The sequence below is a fragment of the Carassius auratus genome, chromosome 7 (assembly GCF_003368295.1).
Source record: "Carassius auratus strain Wakin chromosome 7, ASM336829v1, whole genome shotgun sequence".
NCBI lineage: Eukaryota > Metazoa > Chordata > Actinopteri > Cypriniformes > Cyprinidae > Carassius > Carassius auratus.
This window is the reverse complement of record NC_039249.1, coordinates 21,747,376-21,766,226: the sequence shown is the minus strand read 5'-3', so window position 1 is coordinate 21,766,226 and position 18,851 is coordinate 21,747,376. Positions and strand designations below refer to the sequence as shown.

The 18,851-nt window shown below is 37.8% G+C and overlaps 1 protein-coding gene across 3 annotated transcripts in view; it reads left to right on the top strand.

The window, feature by feature from the left end:
• LOC113106222 (neural-cadherin) overlaps nt 1-18,851 on the top strand; it is a 300,806-nt gene that overhangs the window by 273,350 nt on the left and 8,605 nt on the right. For all 3 annotated transcript variants that reach the window (XM_026267912.1, XM_026267913.1, XM_026267914.1), the window contains 5 exons: nt 4,273-4,453; nt 4,863-5,029; nt 11,951-12,215; nt 13,546-13,726; nt 15,156-15,400. In XM_026267912.1, the coding sequence (XP_026123697.1) occupies nt 4,273-4,453; nt 4,863-5,029; nt 11,951-12,215; nt 13,546-13,726; nt 15,156-15,400 (1,039 nt within the window). The remainder of the gene's footprint in view (nt 1-4,272; nt 4,454-4,862; nt 5,030-11,950; nt 12,216-13,545; nt 13,727-15,155; nt 15,401-18,851) is intronic.

Genomic DNA, 18,851 nt, shown 5'->3' with positions numbered 1-18,851 from the left:
ATGTCGGTTTATTACAGTGGGTGACTGTTTGTTTCTCATTGTAACATCATGACTCTTCTTGAATCTAAAACACTTAACCAATGGTCGCCAAGCACAAAGAAACAGCACAGAAGTGTTCACTCAGGCTACTGGGGCTTGCCTGGAAAGCAGGTCATAGCCTGTTAACGGAGGAAGGACAGAGGTAGAATTGCTATTTTAGACTCTCTTCTGCCCACTTTCTTTTATTCAAACAGTTTACTTCCTTTTGCTCTCTCCCTGTTGTTGACCTGTGAGAATTCTGAGTAGGCTTTTTGGTGGCAAGTACATAGTGTTATGGGGTGAATGGAAAAGTGGTTTTAAGATTTAAGGATATTATGCCATTTACAGAGCCACTCTGGGAGGTACATGTAGACAACTAAAGTACATTACTTAAAAGGTCACACAGGTTTGCATAAGCCGTGGAATCATAAATGAAAAAAAAGTACAATCCTTTATTAAAACAAGACTTAAGGAAGAGAATAAACCAAACAACTATTAACCTTACACTGAAAAGATCAACCTTTCAGATGTAAGAGATGTAAAAAAAAAATACAGTGAAATAACTATGAGAAAGCAATAACTATGGAAAATTCACACTAGTACAAGAAAATCAAGTTGTATTTCTCAACAAACGATGATAGTAATGGTCACAATGGGTTTTACAAAATGTTCCTTATTACAAAATCATAGCTGCCACCACTTTGAAAGAGTCTTTCTTCACCCTTAGTCTGGCTGACCGTTGGGGGGCCACAGATGCTCTGGCAACCTTCCATTCCTCCCTCTTCTCAGCTTTTCTCAAGGTCTCGCCCAGCGTCAGGCCTGTCCACTCCTGAATGTTGTTTTCCCATCTCTTTCTCTGCTCCCTCTCTTCCTCCCTCTTGGCACTGTGCCCTGCATGAATGTCTTCGCAAGTCCTGATGACCTTACTGAATGGCGGTACCACCTCATCTTCCGTTTTTTCACCACTCTCAGGAGGTCATCATATGGCCCAGTGGTTCGCCAAATTCTGTCACGTACTTCTTCACTGGAGATGTGATCACTGTAGGAGATGCCAAGCAGTTTTCTGAAGCATCTCACCTCCATGACCTGAACTTTCCTTTCCAGTTCAGCTGGTAGTGTCAAAGTCAAACAGGCATATATAAATATGGACCTGTCTAGGGAGCACCTCCGTCTGCTCTTTGAGATGAGGGCTATGTTCCTGTCACTCAAGATGGTCTTTAATTTAGTCAGCGCCACTTTGGTTTTTGTGATCCTGGCGTGTATCTCAGGTTTGGACCCTTCATTTGTGACGATATCTCCCAGGTATTTAATATAGTTTACATTGTCTAGCTTCTCGCCACCAATGCTGATGTCAGTGTTGAAGCCAGTGGTGTTGGTAGTCATCAGTTTAGTCTTATCTGCATTGATCTGCATACCATCGGATGTAGAGATCTTGTCCAGGTGCTCCACCAAGTTAGCCAGCTCTTCTTCCTTCCCTGCCAGGCCAACTATGTCATCGACAACATGTAAGTTTGTTATTGTCCTGTCCCCTCATTGTCTTCCAATGCATCAGCCATCATTCGTTTAAAAAGATGTTGAAGAGTGTAGGGGAGAGCAAGCAACCTTGTCTTACTCCAACTGTAGTTCTGAACCAGTCCCCTATTTTGCTGTTTATGTAAACTGCACTGGTGGCCTTATCAAAAAGTTTTTTTTTTTTTGTTTTTGTTTTTTTTTTATCAGGATGGCATTGATGTTGTACTGCCTCATGGTGGCCCATAGTGCTGCATGCCATACTCTGTCAAATGCCTTTTTGAAGTCCACAAAGATGTGATAAAGGTATTGTTGATGTTGTAGGTATCTTTTTCACATATTATCCTAAGGTTAAATATCTGCTCTGTTGTGCTCCATCCTTGTCTAAAGTCCACTTGTTCTTCAGCAGTGATCTTGTCCGCTTGCAGCTTCAATTGATTCAGTAGGATCTTTAGCTTGACCTTGCTTGGGTGGCTTATAAGACTGATGGTACAACAATTCTGGCAAAGTTGTAGACTGCCTTTCTTAGAGAAGAGGATGATGAGAGACTGGATCCATGGTTTAGCCCATTCTCCTGTCTGCCAAATCTTGTTGCAGATATTCAGTAGGGCACTTATCACGGCATCTCCCCTGCTTGCATGAGCGCCGCATGGACGTTATCCACTTCCGCTAACTTCCCCTTCATAAGCAATTTCATTGCTGCTTCCACTTCTGTGTGAAGGATGGGGTAGTTGTCATTGTTGGTTGCTGGGGGATATTCCGTTCCTCTGGATCTCCTGTGGTTTCATAGCCATACAGCTCTAAGCAGTACTCAGTCCATCTCTTTAGGATGTCCTGTTAAGGTTGGTGTTCACCCTTGATTTTTGTTGATCAGGTCTTTCACCAGCTTGTGTGCTTTCTGTTATGATGTTATTCTTCAGGCTATCATCAATGACCTGGCACCATCCTTCAATCCAGTTCTCCTTTGCTTTTATCAAGCTTTTCTTGATTTCCTGATTGAAATCAAAACAGTTTAGGGCATTGTTATAAAACAGCATAGACACAACAAAGCAATGTTTTGTCAAAAGTTTTGGGTCAGTCAGATTCATGAACTAAATCAGCGAGTCACAAAGCATTACAGCAGTGTAGAGGAGGTGGTTTCAAGCAGTTCTTACATTCATTAGTCTGTGCAGGATGGCTTTACAACTAACAATACAAAACACAATTCAATTCATGTAGAAAACTCACATTCAGCAGTTCAAGTAGGAGAGTTTCCAGAGATAATGTACAGGCAGCTGGTAATTATCTCATTAATACTGCAAATGATGAAATATGTGTATTGAAATGGTTTTGCGACAATGACCTGCTGGCTGTACATGCTCAATGCATGACTCTTTGCCAAATAAATTAATTCGAAATATAGATATGAAGAGATTACTTTTCTTTTTTTAGAGAGATGAAAATGGGCATGACTAGTTTTCAAGCAGTGCTTGATGTAGTTAGTTGTAGACTTACCATGGATTACTATCATTATCCATAGATAGGACTGTTGAATGCTACTACTGATGAATAATTTGATTGCAAATTGTCTGTATTTCATTGTATTTTCAAAGAATCTCTTAGGCTTACCAAATCTACCTTAATTTAATCAAAAATGTAGTAAAAACATTATAATTAAATATGACAAATGAAAACAACTTTTTTTTCAGTCAATTTTTCAGTCCAATTCTTTCTATTAACAAACTATGAATTTTGCCAAAATAAACTCATACTTTGATGATTATTAAGGTTAGTTAGGTAGGTATTGGGTAGGATTAGGAATGTATTGTATGGTAATGCAGAATATGTGCTTTATAAGTGCTAATAAACAGCCAATATGTTAAAAATAGGAATGCTAATAAACAACTAGTTAATAGTGATGATTGGTCCCTCAATATACTAAGGTGTTACCCTGTTTTCTATTGTAATATATTTAAAACAATAACAATTGCAACTTTTCAGAAATATAATATTGCTGAATTTCACTATTGATCAGTGGTTTTATTGTAAATTGTCTGTATTTATTGTTCTCTCGGAGTTATTAATTTAATCCGATGGCCAGGTGACGGATGGGAAGTGTTAGAGGTTCAGTGTTTCCAAACTGTGGCTCAGGAGACACTGTATTTGACTCCTTCCGTTGTTAGGAAATAAATGACAATAAACCAACCTGTCTAATATGAAATAATAGTGACAAACAGCAGTTCAGTGGAATTAGTGCAGTCCCTTTGCTTATTTAGCTGTGCTAGTAAATCAGCCGTGCTATCTGTCTGTACAAGGTGCAACCGGTTTCTGCACAGGGTCAAACTCATGCTGCAACCACTTCAGAAACAGGCTATTAGGAAGAGTGGGCATGAATAAATGGGAGTCATCAGATGAAAGGAAAAATTGATCTAATATGGTGCGTGGTTGTTCTGTTGTGAAGAGAATTTAAGGCCTCAAGGTTTCCCCATTCTGTTAATACAGAGCTCTGTAGGCCAGCTTTTTTAAGTGGCTGTGGCCTGCACAGCATGATAATATTCATTATGGTAGGCTGGATTAAAGGTGAATGCACAAATACGATAAAACCTTCTTTCTCTTTTCATCTCTTATCTTTTCAAGGCCTCCCAGTTTGGCCTATCTGACCATTATTTTCTGCCTTATTTATACTAGCTTATTCTTTTATTTATTTATTTATTTTTCTGCTGCTCTCAGTGTTAGTCTGTAACCCTCACTTTGATTCTCTCTCAGTTTTATGACCTCGGTTCACCAGCTGACTCCTCTGGCAGTGCCCCGGGATGTGTGATGACGGACAATAGCTGTGTGACCATGGGCTTTCCTTCCTGCGGGACTCGGGGACGCTGCCACGGAGAGTGGGGTTCCTTCAGCTGTCAGTGCATACCTGGGTACAGCGGACATCAGTGTGAAAAGGGTAATTACTCAGCAGTTGTCCAAAAGTTTTCAAGCCTTGTCTGTGGAATGTGAGAGAGACTGAGTCATCGAAGATAGCTTTATCTTCGAAAATAAGTCATTGCTAAAGAGAATGACGGAATGGATGTGAAAACTGTCTCTCTCTGTGTGTGTGTGTGTGTGTGTGAAGGCTTTTCAGTGGGGCAGCAAATATCTTTGAATTGCTCTGTGTAGGAGGGATAGTGTTAGCACCCAGGCTTTTCACACAAACCAAATCTTGGCACAAATCGCATTCAGAAGTGTTATGAATTTGTAGAGCTGCTTTATGTAACATGACTGGAACATCCTGTGATATTCTCCAAGTGCATTTTTCACTGTTTATGCATCCTTTTTTAAGGACTGCATCTGAAGAACACATTTGTGTTTCACAGAGGTCCCAGAGTATTCTTTTGATGGAAGGAGTCACATACACTTTCAGCTGGCCTTCACGCTCCCGGCCAGACACACGCAAGTTCAGGTCCTGGTCCGGACACGCAAACATAGCAGCTCTATCCTCAGCCTGCTGTCCAAAGAACAGAATGAATATCTCAAACTGGAGGTTAGTGCTCTTGAACCATCTCTCTTTTCTCTCTAATGCTTTTCACTTCCTTTGAATATAGCAAATGCATATGCACAAAGCCCTCCTTCTTATTATTATTAAGTTATTTTTTTGAAATAACTATGTTCTTTCCAAATACTCACATATAACAAACGAAAAACCTCTTAATGGTAAAGTGTGTTGAAAGTAATATTTCTTATGTATTATAACTGTTAGTCCATGATACATATAAAATATGTGATTGGCAAAATGAGTCGTAATGTGCAGTCTAATTTTGAGCTGCAAGTCAAAAAAAAGGGAAACATACATTTTTCACAAAAAGTCCTCGCCTAGCGATCCCAATGCTCCAAATAGTAGTTCAACATTTAAAAGTCTCTTTATTTGTAAATTCTCTGAGAGGAGTACCTTTATTCTGCTCGCTTCTCATGTCGATTGACATCTGAAGTGCCCGCATAAAGACGTCCCAGTAAATATACACAGAATCGTTGTAATCGGACAAAAAATGACAGCCATTTGAAGTCGATAGAGTGAAGCCCTCCATCTTTTCTTATTATTAATTACTATAGTAATAATCACAATACAGCTATTTTTTTATTTTATCTATTTGTTCTACTGTTTAAAAAAACAGTAGAACAAATAGCCTAGAAACAAATAATTAATTAACTTTATCATTTTATATCTGAACTAAAGCATTCATGTACGAAAAACAAATTGTCAAATGTAAAAATAACTTTAGTGTACTTATTACAAATAAATTGATTATTAAAACTGCAGTACAAAAGCAGTTCAGTGAGGTGCAGCGAGTGAATCCCTCTTTTCTTTTGCTGTTGGATTAACATTGATACATGATACTCGTTGTTCCATAGCCTACTGTAATGCACGGATCTAATGTAATTTACACATCAGAACTTTCCCCCAACAGTTCCCCAAGCGTTCACTTAAGACAGAACGGATAGTTAGTGAATACTGAAATACTGTAACTCTGCATACTGTATGTGTGCATTTATTGGGATCACGCGCTGTCAGAAGTGCCGTTATATGCATGCACTTCAGATGATAGTCAGTGTGAGAAGCTAGCGGAGAAAAGGTAATCCTCTCAGAAAATTTACAAATAAAGATCATTTCAGATGATCGGGTGTTTTATTCATTTTTTTGCCTGTAATATAACCTGTGCGAATTTACACTCATTTTGCCAGCACGGGTCACACATGATGTCATTAAACCATGAAGAAGTACTAAATTGTGGCAGTTTTAATGACATACAGAACACAATGCCTCAGAAAATCCTATCTGCCTGTTTACACGACAGTCGCACTGGCACATATCTGATTGATATCCGATTTATTTCCACATATGAATGAGGCCTGAGACCAATCTCAAAATATCCAAATTCATGCGTTTTTTTTATTTTTTATTTTTTTTTATTTACACTGTCATAGAACAGATCAGATCTGTGTCACATATGAGCAAAAAATCGGAAATGGGGCTCATTTAACTGGCAGTGAACACAAGGCCTAGGATCTGTTCATTACCTTACATCTTTATATCAGTTGTCTGTCACATTAATGTTAACCAAATAAAATCTGCTTTTGTACATATTGCCAAGTTTTGCTTTTAGTAATTTATTTGTAATGAACATACTTAAGTGATTTTTACATTTTACTGTTTGTTTTTTCTTATTTAAATGCTTATGTTTAGATGTAAAAAAAAAAAAAGTAATACATAGGCTACAACTTTCTTTCATTTATAACAGCAATGATAAAATTTATCTAAAATTTGTAAAAAGTTATATTGTGATTATTAATCTAGTAATGAAAAGAAGTGGGGGAAAATATTTATTGTTGCTGGGTGAATTTGCTTGAATTTACTTTGTATATATTAGATGCATCTATATATATATATATAATTAATAAAATCAAAATTCTATTTTAATATAGCAACAGCCATTACTCCAGTCTTCAGTGTCATATGATCCTTCAGAAATTGTTCCAATGTGCAGATTTGTTGATCAAGAAACATTTTATTTTTATTTTTATTATTATAAAAAATGTTGAAACTGGTTGTGCTTTCTTTTGATGAACTGACAGCTCAAACTTTTGAATGCACGCTGCTATGAATAAAAATAACAGTAATATAAGAAAAAAAAACACGTATTAACTTTGAACGGTATTATATTTATAAATGAACATTAACTTGGATAACATTAACTTGGCATCCTGCCAACACCCTCCGAAGTGATTTTTTGTAATGAATGTATTAAATGTTTCCTCTGTTTCCCTACAAATTTATGCCCATGAAATGTCCTTACAACAAATGAGCAGTGTTGACCGCCGGCATATAAAGATTATTTGTTCTTGATGTGCTCTGTAATAGCAGCCCATCTGCCAGACTCCGAGAACGTTGTTGCAACAGCGGTGCAATGTGAGAATTTGAATGGAGCAACGGGTTTGTGTTTAATCATAGAGGCATTAGTATGCGTCTCCCGATTCGGCTGATACACTTGCAGAATGCATGCCATCTACCCTCTCACTCCAAGGCTGTCTCATTTTTTCAAGGTTTTTTCAACACCTGCTTTAAAATTATGCAGTCGGGTTGCTGATTGCTGCTTTGTTTCTCTGCATCTCTCTTTCGCTCCTCTCATTTTCCTCTGTTTTTCTATCTCTCCCATTTAAATCGTGGATGATTTATCTGTGGCATGAATTAGACATGTCTGTGAGACAGGCTAGAAGAGATTTTATATCCCCTAATGTGGCAGGTTACAGATTTCATTACCTGCTTTTATTGTGATTCTTGCAAAGCTTCGCAGTGGTGCAGAAACTGATGCTGCCTTTGTGCCATGTGCGAAAGATTAAAACTTAATCTCCTGCTGTGCTCCTCTCAATTACCTTACCAATAATGCTAATTGATGCGATGTGCCAATACCCATTTAGCATTACCTGTTGTGTCTGATTATGACGCATCATCTCACCGAGACATTTTCAGCAAGGTGTTCTTATCATCAGCGGATGAGGAGGAAATGATAGTGTGATCATCTTATTTCTTCTCAAGAGACTTAGCCACAGGTCCATTAGCGGCAGCCGAATATAAGTGTAGTCTGTTTTTTTTCTTTGAATTAATGTAATTCTCACTCAGAACTTGTTGTGCTTACTGACAGATGTATTGAGTTGGTTTTATCTGGTAATATTAACCATGAAACTAGAAAACAACCCTATAAGCAGCCCAGATAAATTCTGCTTTTAAATATACAGAAGCGATTTAAACTTGGTGAGATACATAATACAGAGCCAAAAGTTAAATCATATTCAGGTAATATCCTTCAGTTGCAATGTGGTCATTATGTAGTTGTGTTTTGAAGGTTTTGATGATAGACAACTCACAGAAAACATCTGAATACATTATTTGAGACTATCTGAAATATAAAACCAAATTATAGACCTCTAAAACAGTGGTTCTCAATTGTTTTGACTTCAGCTATAATAATTACATTTAACCATTCCAGGAGTTGTGAATGCTCCGCAAGATTACGACTCCAGCCAATTGATTTACATGACTTTTGTTAAGAATTTAATGTATATATATATATATATATATATATGTGTGTGTGTGTGTGTGTGTGTGTGTGTGTGTGTTTGTTAATTTACATGACTTTCCCAGGTATAGAATTATCACTTTTAAAATAAGGTTACCTCATAAATATAAATACAGTGCCCGCCGTAAGTATTGGGACAGTAAAGACAAAATTTCTCTGTTTGCTGTGGAGTCAAGAAATCATCATCAGCTGTGTCCTGATGCATGAATATCAGATATTAAAGCAGCGATGTGTCATATCATTTATATACAGTGCTTCTGCGTTCTGAGTCTTGCATTTGATGAAGACATAAAAAAAATAAAAAATACACATGATGAAGTTGAGGAGTGAGCAAGCAATGTGGATGATAAAAAAAGAGAAAAATAACTAAATTAGAGCCATATCAAAAACTGGGCATAAAGAAATTGACTGTTTGAAATGTCCTGAAAAAGAAAGTAATCACCAACAACAACCCCTCAGTAGAAATCATGGTCCTTCCCCCTCGGTAGAAATCGCGGTCCAAGGGCACTTTAGCGTCGGCGAATCCTCCATCCCCACTTAATTAAAATAAGAAATATATATGTATACATTTTTTTTAGTAGTAGTCCTTAAGTAGTATTATTAGTGAATCTTTAGAGTGAATCTTTAGAGTCTTCATGAAATGTCTATATCATACTTTGGTTAACATTTCTCTATGGTCGTGTAAAACAACACCCTTTTACCCTGTCAAAACCAGCTCTGTTCACATTGATCTGTTTTAGAGCATGTCCATTTAAATGCTAATGATCTCTGCTCACCCCGCCCCTCTCTTCCGTAGAACTTGCAAACTAGCACATTATTAGGAAAGGCGATTTGCAACGATTCATTAAAAAGATAAGTGCGAACATAAACACAATTAGGGAGATCGTAGTCTTGCATAGCCAGAGCTTCAGACTGATGGCTGAAGGTCTGGAATCCATGGCAGCTTTCATTGGCCAAGGCCCACCCATTAGGCTTTTTGACTGACATGTCAAACAACCAGTCACAGTTCGTTTTGTTTCAGCAGCACGTTTCGAGGCGTGGAAATATCACCACAATGACAGACCGGTGTGTAAAACCATATATATACATAGATGTCTCTTTCGCGACTGTTTCTATGGGCCACTATACGTAAGCCGTCCGCCATATTGTCACGGTCAACTTGACACCATTCACCATATTAATCACTGAATAATTGAAAGATGCCAAAAACCTGCATAGAATGGCTCAATGGCTCTTTGAGAACCTACAGTATGTTGAATGATGCATCTATACATATCTATGTGTAAAACTCTCAGACGTATTTTAAAGATTCTATGCCGCAAACTTAAAAATTGCACATACTTTTGAAACTCCTGAGGCTGAGACTAGGTAGATCGGAGGGACACATTCCCTTCAAAAACAAAAGTAATCACCTGCGTCTTCAGCAGATCAGATGTCAGTAGTAAATGACGACTGCTATGTGCATTACTACATCCAACAACAAAACATGGCAGTCGCTTAAGAGACATTCTTGTCTACACCTGCTCCATGTCAAAACAATGGGAGACTGATGACAGCTCACTCAGGGCGGCTCTATGCTAAAATGGCAGTGTCCATCAATAGTCCTGGGAGGGGCATAGGCAAACTTATGTCACTTTTCCAAAAATCTGTGAACAGCTTGCTCTCAGAAAGTGCTTATTATTTGTGGGGATTAAAAATAAAGCACTGAGTGGATTTCTATCATTATAGGGTGGATATGTGCACACACTGCCAACACACATTTATCTTCAAACACCATGCAAAAGTGGATTTTGCATCTGATGTCCCTTTTAATTATTTATTTATTTTCTGTTTTGAGCCACTGCCTCCCATTCCTCCTCAGAGAAAACACTTCTGATTTAATACCAGGTGTTTGATCTCTTTATAGAATATTGCCAAAAAAGGTTTTATTTAATGCTTCCCAAGATCTTGTCATGACACTGATTGACGATGTCTCAGATTTTTTATGCATAACAAAATATGAAAAGGTGATTTGGAAACCCAGGCATACTCAGCGCTATGCACTTAAGATCCAATGATGCATGATTAAATGCCTTTTAATTCTTAAACATGCAACTGGGCAGATGGCTTCACCTGCTGCTCCAGATGATGACATTGGTTTCTGGATCATTGGGTGGGGATGTGCGGCATGGAGAAATGTTGCACACCAAGTAGGGACGAGAGTCAGCATTTATGGGATAAATCTTAGAGGATGAGGAAAAAGCCCAAATATTTTCCATGGAGTGCTAAAGTTAATGTTCTTGTTAATTAGTACGCCTTCAGGTTTTAATACCTACCCAGCATAGCAAAGCCTTGAAATACTCTAACAATCCGGTTTGAAATTATTCTCATGAGCTGTACCACAGGTGAAACTGAGTAGGTTGTGGGAGAGGAGGAAGGCGCAAAGTTCACAGAGGTCAACCGTGTTTGTGTAAACTGTTTACAATTGTTGCTGAAATGTGAGAGAGTCTCAGTGCCTTTTGAATCATTGATTAGTCCTGCTTTTTACATCACCACAAAGCCAGCATCCAAAATGGAGGCTGGCAAATTATGCTCTCTGGGACACAAGCAGAAAGACTCTGAAATTAAAATGAAGGATGGGGCTTTCTTCAGGAGATCGGCCAGCCACTCTCATTTGGTTTGACAATGAGCCGCTCTCATTGTCAAACCTGGTATGTTTTTCTCCAGGTGTGGCGTTATGACTAGTGCCCACATGCTTGTAAGTAAAACCCCAGTTGAATTATTGTTATTAGACTGTTGAAAGGGGCTTGCTGGATATTGGATGATTCAAAGCATGAAATTGCAGGCTTTTATATCGTACTTTGATGTTACACAATTTTGATCCTACAAAACCTCATAAATAATACAGCTTTCCTTAGAAACATTTGATTTATAAGAAGCAATCAATTTAAGAAGAGCTCACAAAGGGAAAGAGAGAGTAAAAGAAAGGCTCACAGCTGACCACTAGAGAGTCAGTGAGGCAACATAAGAGTATAGGGGCAAACCTCACTGACACCATATTGAATTCCCTGCTCCCAATGTCTCTGATTAAAGGGCTGATATGTTTAATTCTGTTAGTGCCCTGTCATTTTATCAGATCCTGCCCTAGTCTGATGTCTTCAAGTTCCCGTTGGGTCTTTCTCATTCCATACTGAGCCTCCCTTTATACTTCAGTACCACTTTTTTCATAATTTCACAATTGTTCTTTGTCTCCGACACTATTTTCGACAGATTCCTCAGATAATATACAAAATTCTAATTGAGTTTATTAACTGAAACCATTCTCTCTCTCTCTTTATGTCCCACTTTCTCAGATCTATCAGGGTCTGTTAAGTGTCTTCTACAACCTCGGTGATGGGGACTTCAACTTGACAATGCCCTCTTATCGTTTAGACAATGGAGAGTGGCATGACATTCACTTAGATCGGCATGACAATGAGTTGACGCTGCGCCTGGATGGCGGGGGAGGACGGCGAGAGGTCACAGGATCACCGGGTCACAGTCGGGAGATTGTTATTGATCCCGCTGTAGTGATGCTGGGCAACTCATTCCCCTCAGGACACAACAAGAGCTTCCAAGGTAAGGTACAGGTGTGCTCCGGAAGCTCAACTCTCCAATGACACACAATGCAGATCTCTGGAAATCGTATTTCCAGTCCATATTGTACTATACACTGTCGTTCAAAAGAGAAATTCTAAGTAATGTACAATTAAAACAACAGGGGTGTGAGAAAATTAAAATAATGAATCACAAATAATCTCTTTTTCGTCTGTTTTCTTCAAAACAATACAACAACAGATGCACAATTGCCTCCAGACCTGTCATAACTCGCTAACGACAAACAAGCTCAGGTGTCTCATTAAAGTGAGAAGAAACTGCTTGTTGAGACCGTCTTCACCTGCTTGTGCAATTGTTTTTAGCCTTTTTCCTAATATTGATGCTAATGCTAAATGAAGTATGAGTTTTAAAAAAACACATTGCTGAAGAAAAAAAAGGTTAGGAAATTCTATTCTAGATCCAAACACTTTGTCTGATTTCTGTTTTACCTTGTTCTCTTGTGTCTACATTAAGAAAAATCAAACCTGGCACAAATGATGGAACTGGCTAATATGCATGCTAAGTTGTACTTTCAAAGCAGCACCAAATACAGCTCCCTGTTTGTTAATTCCCATTGGCTGGCATCTCTGAGTTGATTAGCAGTCTGTCCAGAGCGTCTCGCAATAGATTAATTGGTTGCAATAAATGAAATGGAGTCAATATGTCAAAGTGTGCATGGTGAGATGTGGACAACTCCAATAAACTGTAGCATGACATTTCAAGCTAACAAAAATGCTGCGTCCCATGGCCAGAAAAATCCAATCACTGAGTTATATCACTGTGAAGTAGACTGCCGTTTTACCACTAATTCAATCAGAGTCAGAGAAAGGACTTTAGTCAGCACATGCGTACATCAAGCAGACCACTGTACAGCTTTATCAGCTAATTCATACAGCATCTGTCATGATTACACACTATTGTATTGGCAATAATGAAAAATTAATAGGAACGATTAATTCATAATAGCCTCAAATGCACCTTCAGTGTAGAGGGGAAGTAGAGCTAGCATAAAAACTGACTATGGAAGGGAATGGAGACAATGACATGTGACATGAGAGAGAAGAGGAGGTGGAATAGTTCCCTGTGCTGGTTAGCCTGAGGCACACACTTAGTGTGTTTATTAAATGGACTCTAAAAGCACTTTTCTTAAAAGCTCAGAATATGAGTGGATCATGTTGAGCTCCGTTTGTGCGTGTGTGTGAAGAAGCAAGTGTATGTTATGTAGGTGTAAGAGGAGGATTCACACTTTGTGCTATATTTGTACTGTAATATGAAACGTTGGCTTTTGTTTTGTTTTTCCTTATTGGCACAGGCTGTATGCGGGACCTGAGACTCAATGGGCGGTTTATTCCTCTGGATGGTCAGGCCAGAGAGGGGGTGTCATTGGTCAGTTCTCAAGGTGTGTCTCTGGGTTGTTCCTCTGACTCCTGCCGGAAAAACCAATGTAGCCCCCCCTTTACCTGTGTGGACCTGTGGAGAATCCATGAATGCAGGTACACAAATACACACAGTTGTGGTTGAAAGTTTACATCCACCTTGCAGAATGCTAATTATTTAATTAACCTTAAAAATATGGATCATACAAAATGCATGAATAAGATATTTTGCCTAATAGATGTGTACAAATAGCCAATTAGACAAAATAATAACTGAATGTATAAAAATGACCGTGTTGAAAAGTTTACCTTTTTTTTTGTGATGGTTATTCTCGAGTCCTCTGTTTGTCCTGAACAGTTAAACTGCACACTGTTCTTCAGAAAAAAGTCATCCAGGTCCTGCATCTCTGGCATATTTGAACCCTTTCCAGCATTTACTGTGATTTTGAAATTCATCTTTTCACACTGACGATAACCGAGGAACTGCAACTGTTACCAAAGGTTTCAACATTCACTTATGTGCAAGAAGAAATACAAAGTTTTCACCCTCCAAATTGAACTTAGTGTCTAATGCTAAACATGTTAATTGTTATGTAGCTTCTGAAGGACAGTACTAAATAAGGAAGAAACATGAAAAATGTACACATCTTCATACTGTAAAAAAGAAAAGAAAGAAAGAGGTGAATAGGTTAGTTTTAATAACAATCTGCTCAATGTAAGACACACGCAGTAGGGCACTGCACTTAGCCAAGCCTATGCACTTTGTCTCTGGGTTTGTGTGTCAATGCGCCTCAGTCATAGGCAGATATGATATATGTGGGCTGCTCTTCACCCAGGACCTATCCACTTTCCTCTCTAGCAGTGAAAGCTGTGCAGCTGCTGTGTATTGATTGTGTCTATGATTGTATGTTGTTTTTCTACAGGAATTGCCTCTGACTTGCCGATAGTTTTATAAGCATGCTCGGTGCCGGTCACATTGGATTTCCGCACTGTGTGCATGTGTGTTTTCCATTGAGATTTTTAGAGAGAATGTCAAGATTTTTAGTCACATATTCAGACAAATTTTGAATTCTTTCAGTGCTTTCAGTTTCTGCACTGATCTCCCGGGCAAAGAAAAATTCAGCGTGTGATCTCAGGCTTGTTTTATTCATGCAGGGTTTTAAATGTACCAGCTCACCGTGAGCAGGTTCGCATTTACAAACATTGTGTAGACATGTTTAGTTTGCACCACTAGCAACACCAAACAAAACTCTAAATAAAATAACCCCCCCCAAGTTTAATATTAGTTTTTAATTTTTTCCTAGTTTTTTCCCCCCTTTAAAACAGTGTCCTCTAATTTCTCCACCAATAGCAGCACAAAATAATGTTTAGTTTTAAATGGTTTCTAAACAGGTTTTTCAAATACTTCCACCAGAGGAAATATTGTAAATGAATGCACACTTTACCATTAATTAAAGAAACAACTAACTTTAATCATTTGGGTTATGTTGTCATCAGTTACTCACAATTTGATTCATGCTTTTCTCTCTGTGTTCTTCATTCACAGGTGTCCACCAGGTCACATGGTCAAGGCAAACTCCACTGGGAAATTCTGTGTGTACACGCTCTGTGCCAGCCGCCCATGTCACAGGGGCACTTGTGTGGCACAGTCTCCCTCCAAATTCACATGCCACTGTCCTGAGGGCTACCGTGGCCTGCACTGCGAGGTGACGCTGGCCGTCTACCAAGACGACGTGGGCCTCAGTTTCAGCTCCCTCTTTGCCATATGCATCTGCTTTATGGCCCTACTAGGTATCTATCTTCAGCACATGCTCTTAAAAACAAAACATCACATATTCACCTTCATAATGTTACCAACCTGGTTTGAAATGAATTTTTTTGTTTTTGTCTAATTGGTTCACCTATGTTATTTTGTAGACCTATATCTAATATTGGTAACTAATAATAATTGTCACAATACCAGTGCTTTATTGGTGTCGCTATGCTGAGGAATGGGAGTTGCATTAAAACCCTTGTGAAGTCTTTATTTGTGAATCACACTCATGGTCTTTGCAGTTAAAAGTGAAATTTACATTCAGTAAAATCAATCTAATATATTTTTTTTTAAATTGATTTTTTTTTTTTTTTTTTTTTTTTTTTTTGAGAGAGAGAGAATTTTAAGGTAATAATTAATATTTATGCAATTTAAAAAAAAATGTTTTTATACATAATTGTTTACTTTAATTAGGTTGTGGATTCAAATGTATATTAACGCATTCTCAAAGACTACTTTTTGCCAAGATGTATTTATTTATTTATTCATTTATTCATTTATTTTCCTTTAAATGTCGATTTACCAAGTGATTTTACTAAATGTTTTGAAGTGTCAGTTTTTTAATTATTATTACTACAGTCAAAACTGAACACAGAAAACATTTTGCTATTCAAAACATTAAAATTCTATAAAAATGTAACAAAAATAAACATGAATGCTTTATCAGAGCTTAATCCTTTTGGGTCTGATCTGATTTCAACCTCTCATTTCAGTTTCCTGACTCATTTTGGCTGTATGGTTATAGCCATACCAATTCATATAACTGCACAAAAACTTCTCTTGTTTCCATCTATAATATCAAAAAGTTCTTAAATCAAGGAGGATTTTCTAGACAAGTCAAAATAATTGTCTTGTTTTAATAAAAAAAGAAAAAAAAGTTTAATATAAGTGAGCTTTTGCTTGAAACAAGCAACATAATCTGCCAATGTGGTAAGCAAAATAATCTGATTTCAAACAGAAAACACATTTTTTTTTTTTAACCCCGTTGACAGATTATTTTGCTTGTTTCAAGCAAAATCCCACTTAATTTTATCGTTTTTTTAATGAAAATAAATAAATATATAAAATATGTACTTGTCTAAAAAATACTTCTTGATTTAAGAATGTTTAGATATTGTGGCTGGAAGCAGTGTTGAGTGTGTATAATTTTGTGTGCATTTATTTCTTGAGGTCATTCATTTCTGACCGAAGACCATGAGTGTGACTATTTTTTTTTTTTTTTTTTTTTTTTTTTTTTTTTTTTATGAGCATTTAACTTTTTCGAATCATGCCCTCAATTTTTTTTGTGTTCACATACCAAGTGCCATAAAAGTCACCAAGTTTCGTACCATTCCAATGAAGCTATGATTTTTTTATATTTCAAAATGTAAAATCTTTGGGTCAAAAGTGCCCGAACACCGCACAAGGTTAAGAATGAGTTAATCAGCACCACTACTGGTGAACTTAACAGTTTTAATGAACAGTTTAACTGCAAAAGCACAGTTAATTACTCAGTTGTGTTGAATGATAATGTCTCTCTCGGTCGACACCGATTGTTGGTTTTCTTTGAAAAATTTGTTTCAATAGGATGCTTCAATTAATGCATCAGCCCAGTTTTTTTATTTATTTATTTATTTTTTCGCATAAATATTATACTCTGCCCTTCCTCCTCTGCTGAACCTCATGTATTTTTAAAACTTATTTTGATGGTTGGCACTTCAGTATTCTTGTCCTGTGATTATAGATATGTATTTATTCATGTTCCGGCTTTATTTATTCATGTTCCGGCTTTCCCCGTGTAGTAGCTTAGAGTTTGTTATATGTATATATTTCATACATATGCCAAGGTTTCTACCAATTGTGTTCCCATGTGTTGCATTTACTAGCATTGTCTGACAGCAGTAAAGAACACAGTCTACATAATCAATGATCATGACTGTGAAACTCATATTAACTCCCTTCATTCGGACTTCCTCATCTGCCTGCATGGCTGCGCTCGGCGAGGCCAAAGGGAACCAAACAATCTTTTTCCTCCTCTCACAGTTTCGTTCCATTATAGATTTGACATGACCTTATTCATTCTCAGCTCCAGTTGCTTTTTAAAGTGTTAATTACTTGATTTGTAGGCACACATTGTGCTGTTTACCCAAGCCGGGCTGGAAATTGAGATCAATGCACTAGGGTTTTGGTCAGAATTTCAATGGTCCCGACTGTCCTCAACTGAATTTAAGTAGCCCGTAAGGTTTTTAACCAATTCCCCCCACCCCCTCATTTTTTTTTCTTCCTCCTTTGTTTTTCTGCATTCCATCCTGCCAGTTTGGAATGATTCCAAATGGAGACAAGCTGCAAGTCAGAGAAATATGGTTCTCTCTGCCATATGAAGGGCTTCGGCACAGCATAAAGAAGATTTTTTTTCTTCCTGTAAGGCGGTTAATAGGTTTAGCATACCGTGCTAACACTACGCCTCCACCTAACCAATCAGGCCCCACTCTTCCCCACTGAAAAACAGCCCCTTGCTGACTAACATATCATAAACAGCAAAGAGGGAAAAAGTACATCTGTTAAACTCCAGGAGCAGATAATAGGGAAATGTGGCGTAATGGCTTTGAGCAGGAATTGGATTGTTCTAGTATTTGTGGATTTTGATGGGTTTATTTCGCCATCGTGGTGTCTAAGGGTACGTTTACACAACAATGATTTACTAAAAATGGAACCATTTTATCTTTGTGTTTATCACATACAGACAACAGTGTTGTCAAACGATGCCTGTTCACATGGATCCATGAAAACAACTTAAAACACTGTATTATGCATGCCAGACCAGTAGTTGATGTCACTTTGTATAGAAACTCTTCACAAATGTGTAATGTGCACTCGCTTGACATCACTGTAATCACAAAAATACCCGTTTTGTTTACACTAAGGCAATAATGGAATCTTTTTCACCAACTCTGAAACCCGTTTTCAAAAGTTTATTTTCTGGCCTCCAAAACGCCATTGTCATGTAAATGAACAGCCAAAATACATAAAAAGCTTTCCGTTTTGTGGTGTAAATAGCCCCTGAGAGATTATATGACTGCTATGCTCTGTACGTGTTAATTTACAAATCACAAGAGAATTCAACACTGGATACTGACTCCGCGATGATCATAATTCAGTGCAGCATGCTATCCAGAGAACCCACTGTGGAGAGGCATCACTTGTCCTCTATTACACCTGGATTTTCAAGTATCTTTCTACAGCAGAGCTGATATGCAGATTTGACATTCACACAGTGTAGATGCTCACCTGCGGGAATAACCACCCATCATAACTTCAAAAGATGGACTTGAATGATTATGGTTTATAGTGCTCTTTGACAATCTCTCTCTCTGTGACTCTCATGGGATCCTTTTTATAATGTCTGTGTGAAAAGTTTCTTTCAGTTAAGAGACTCTCAGCAAAGTGTCA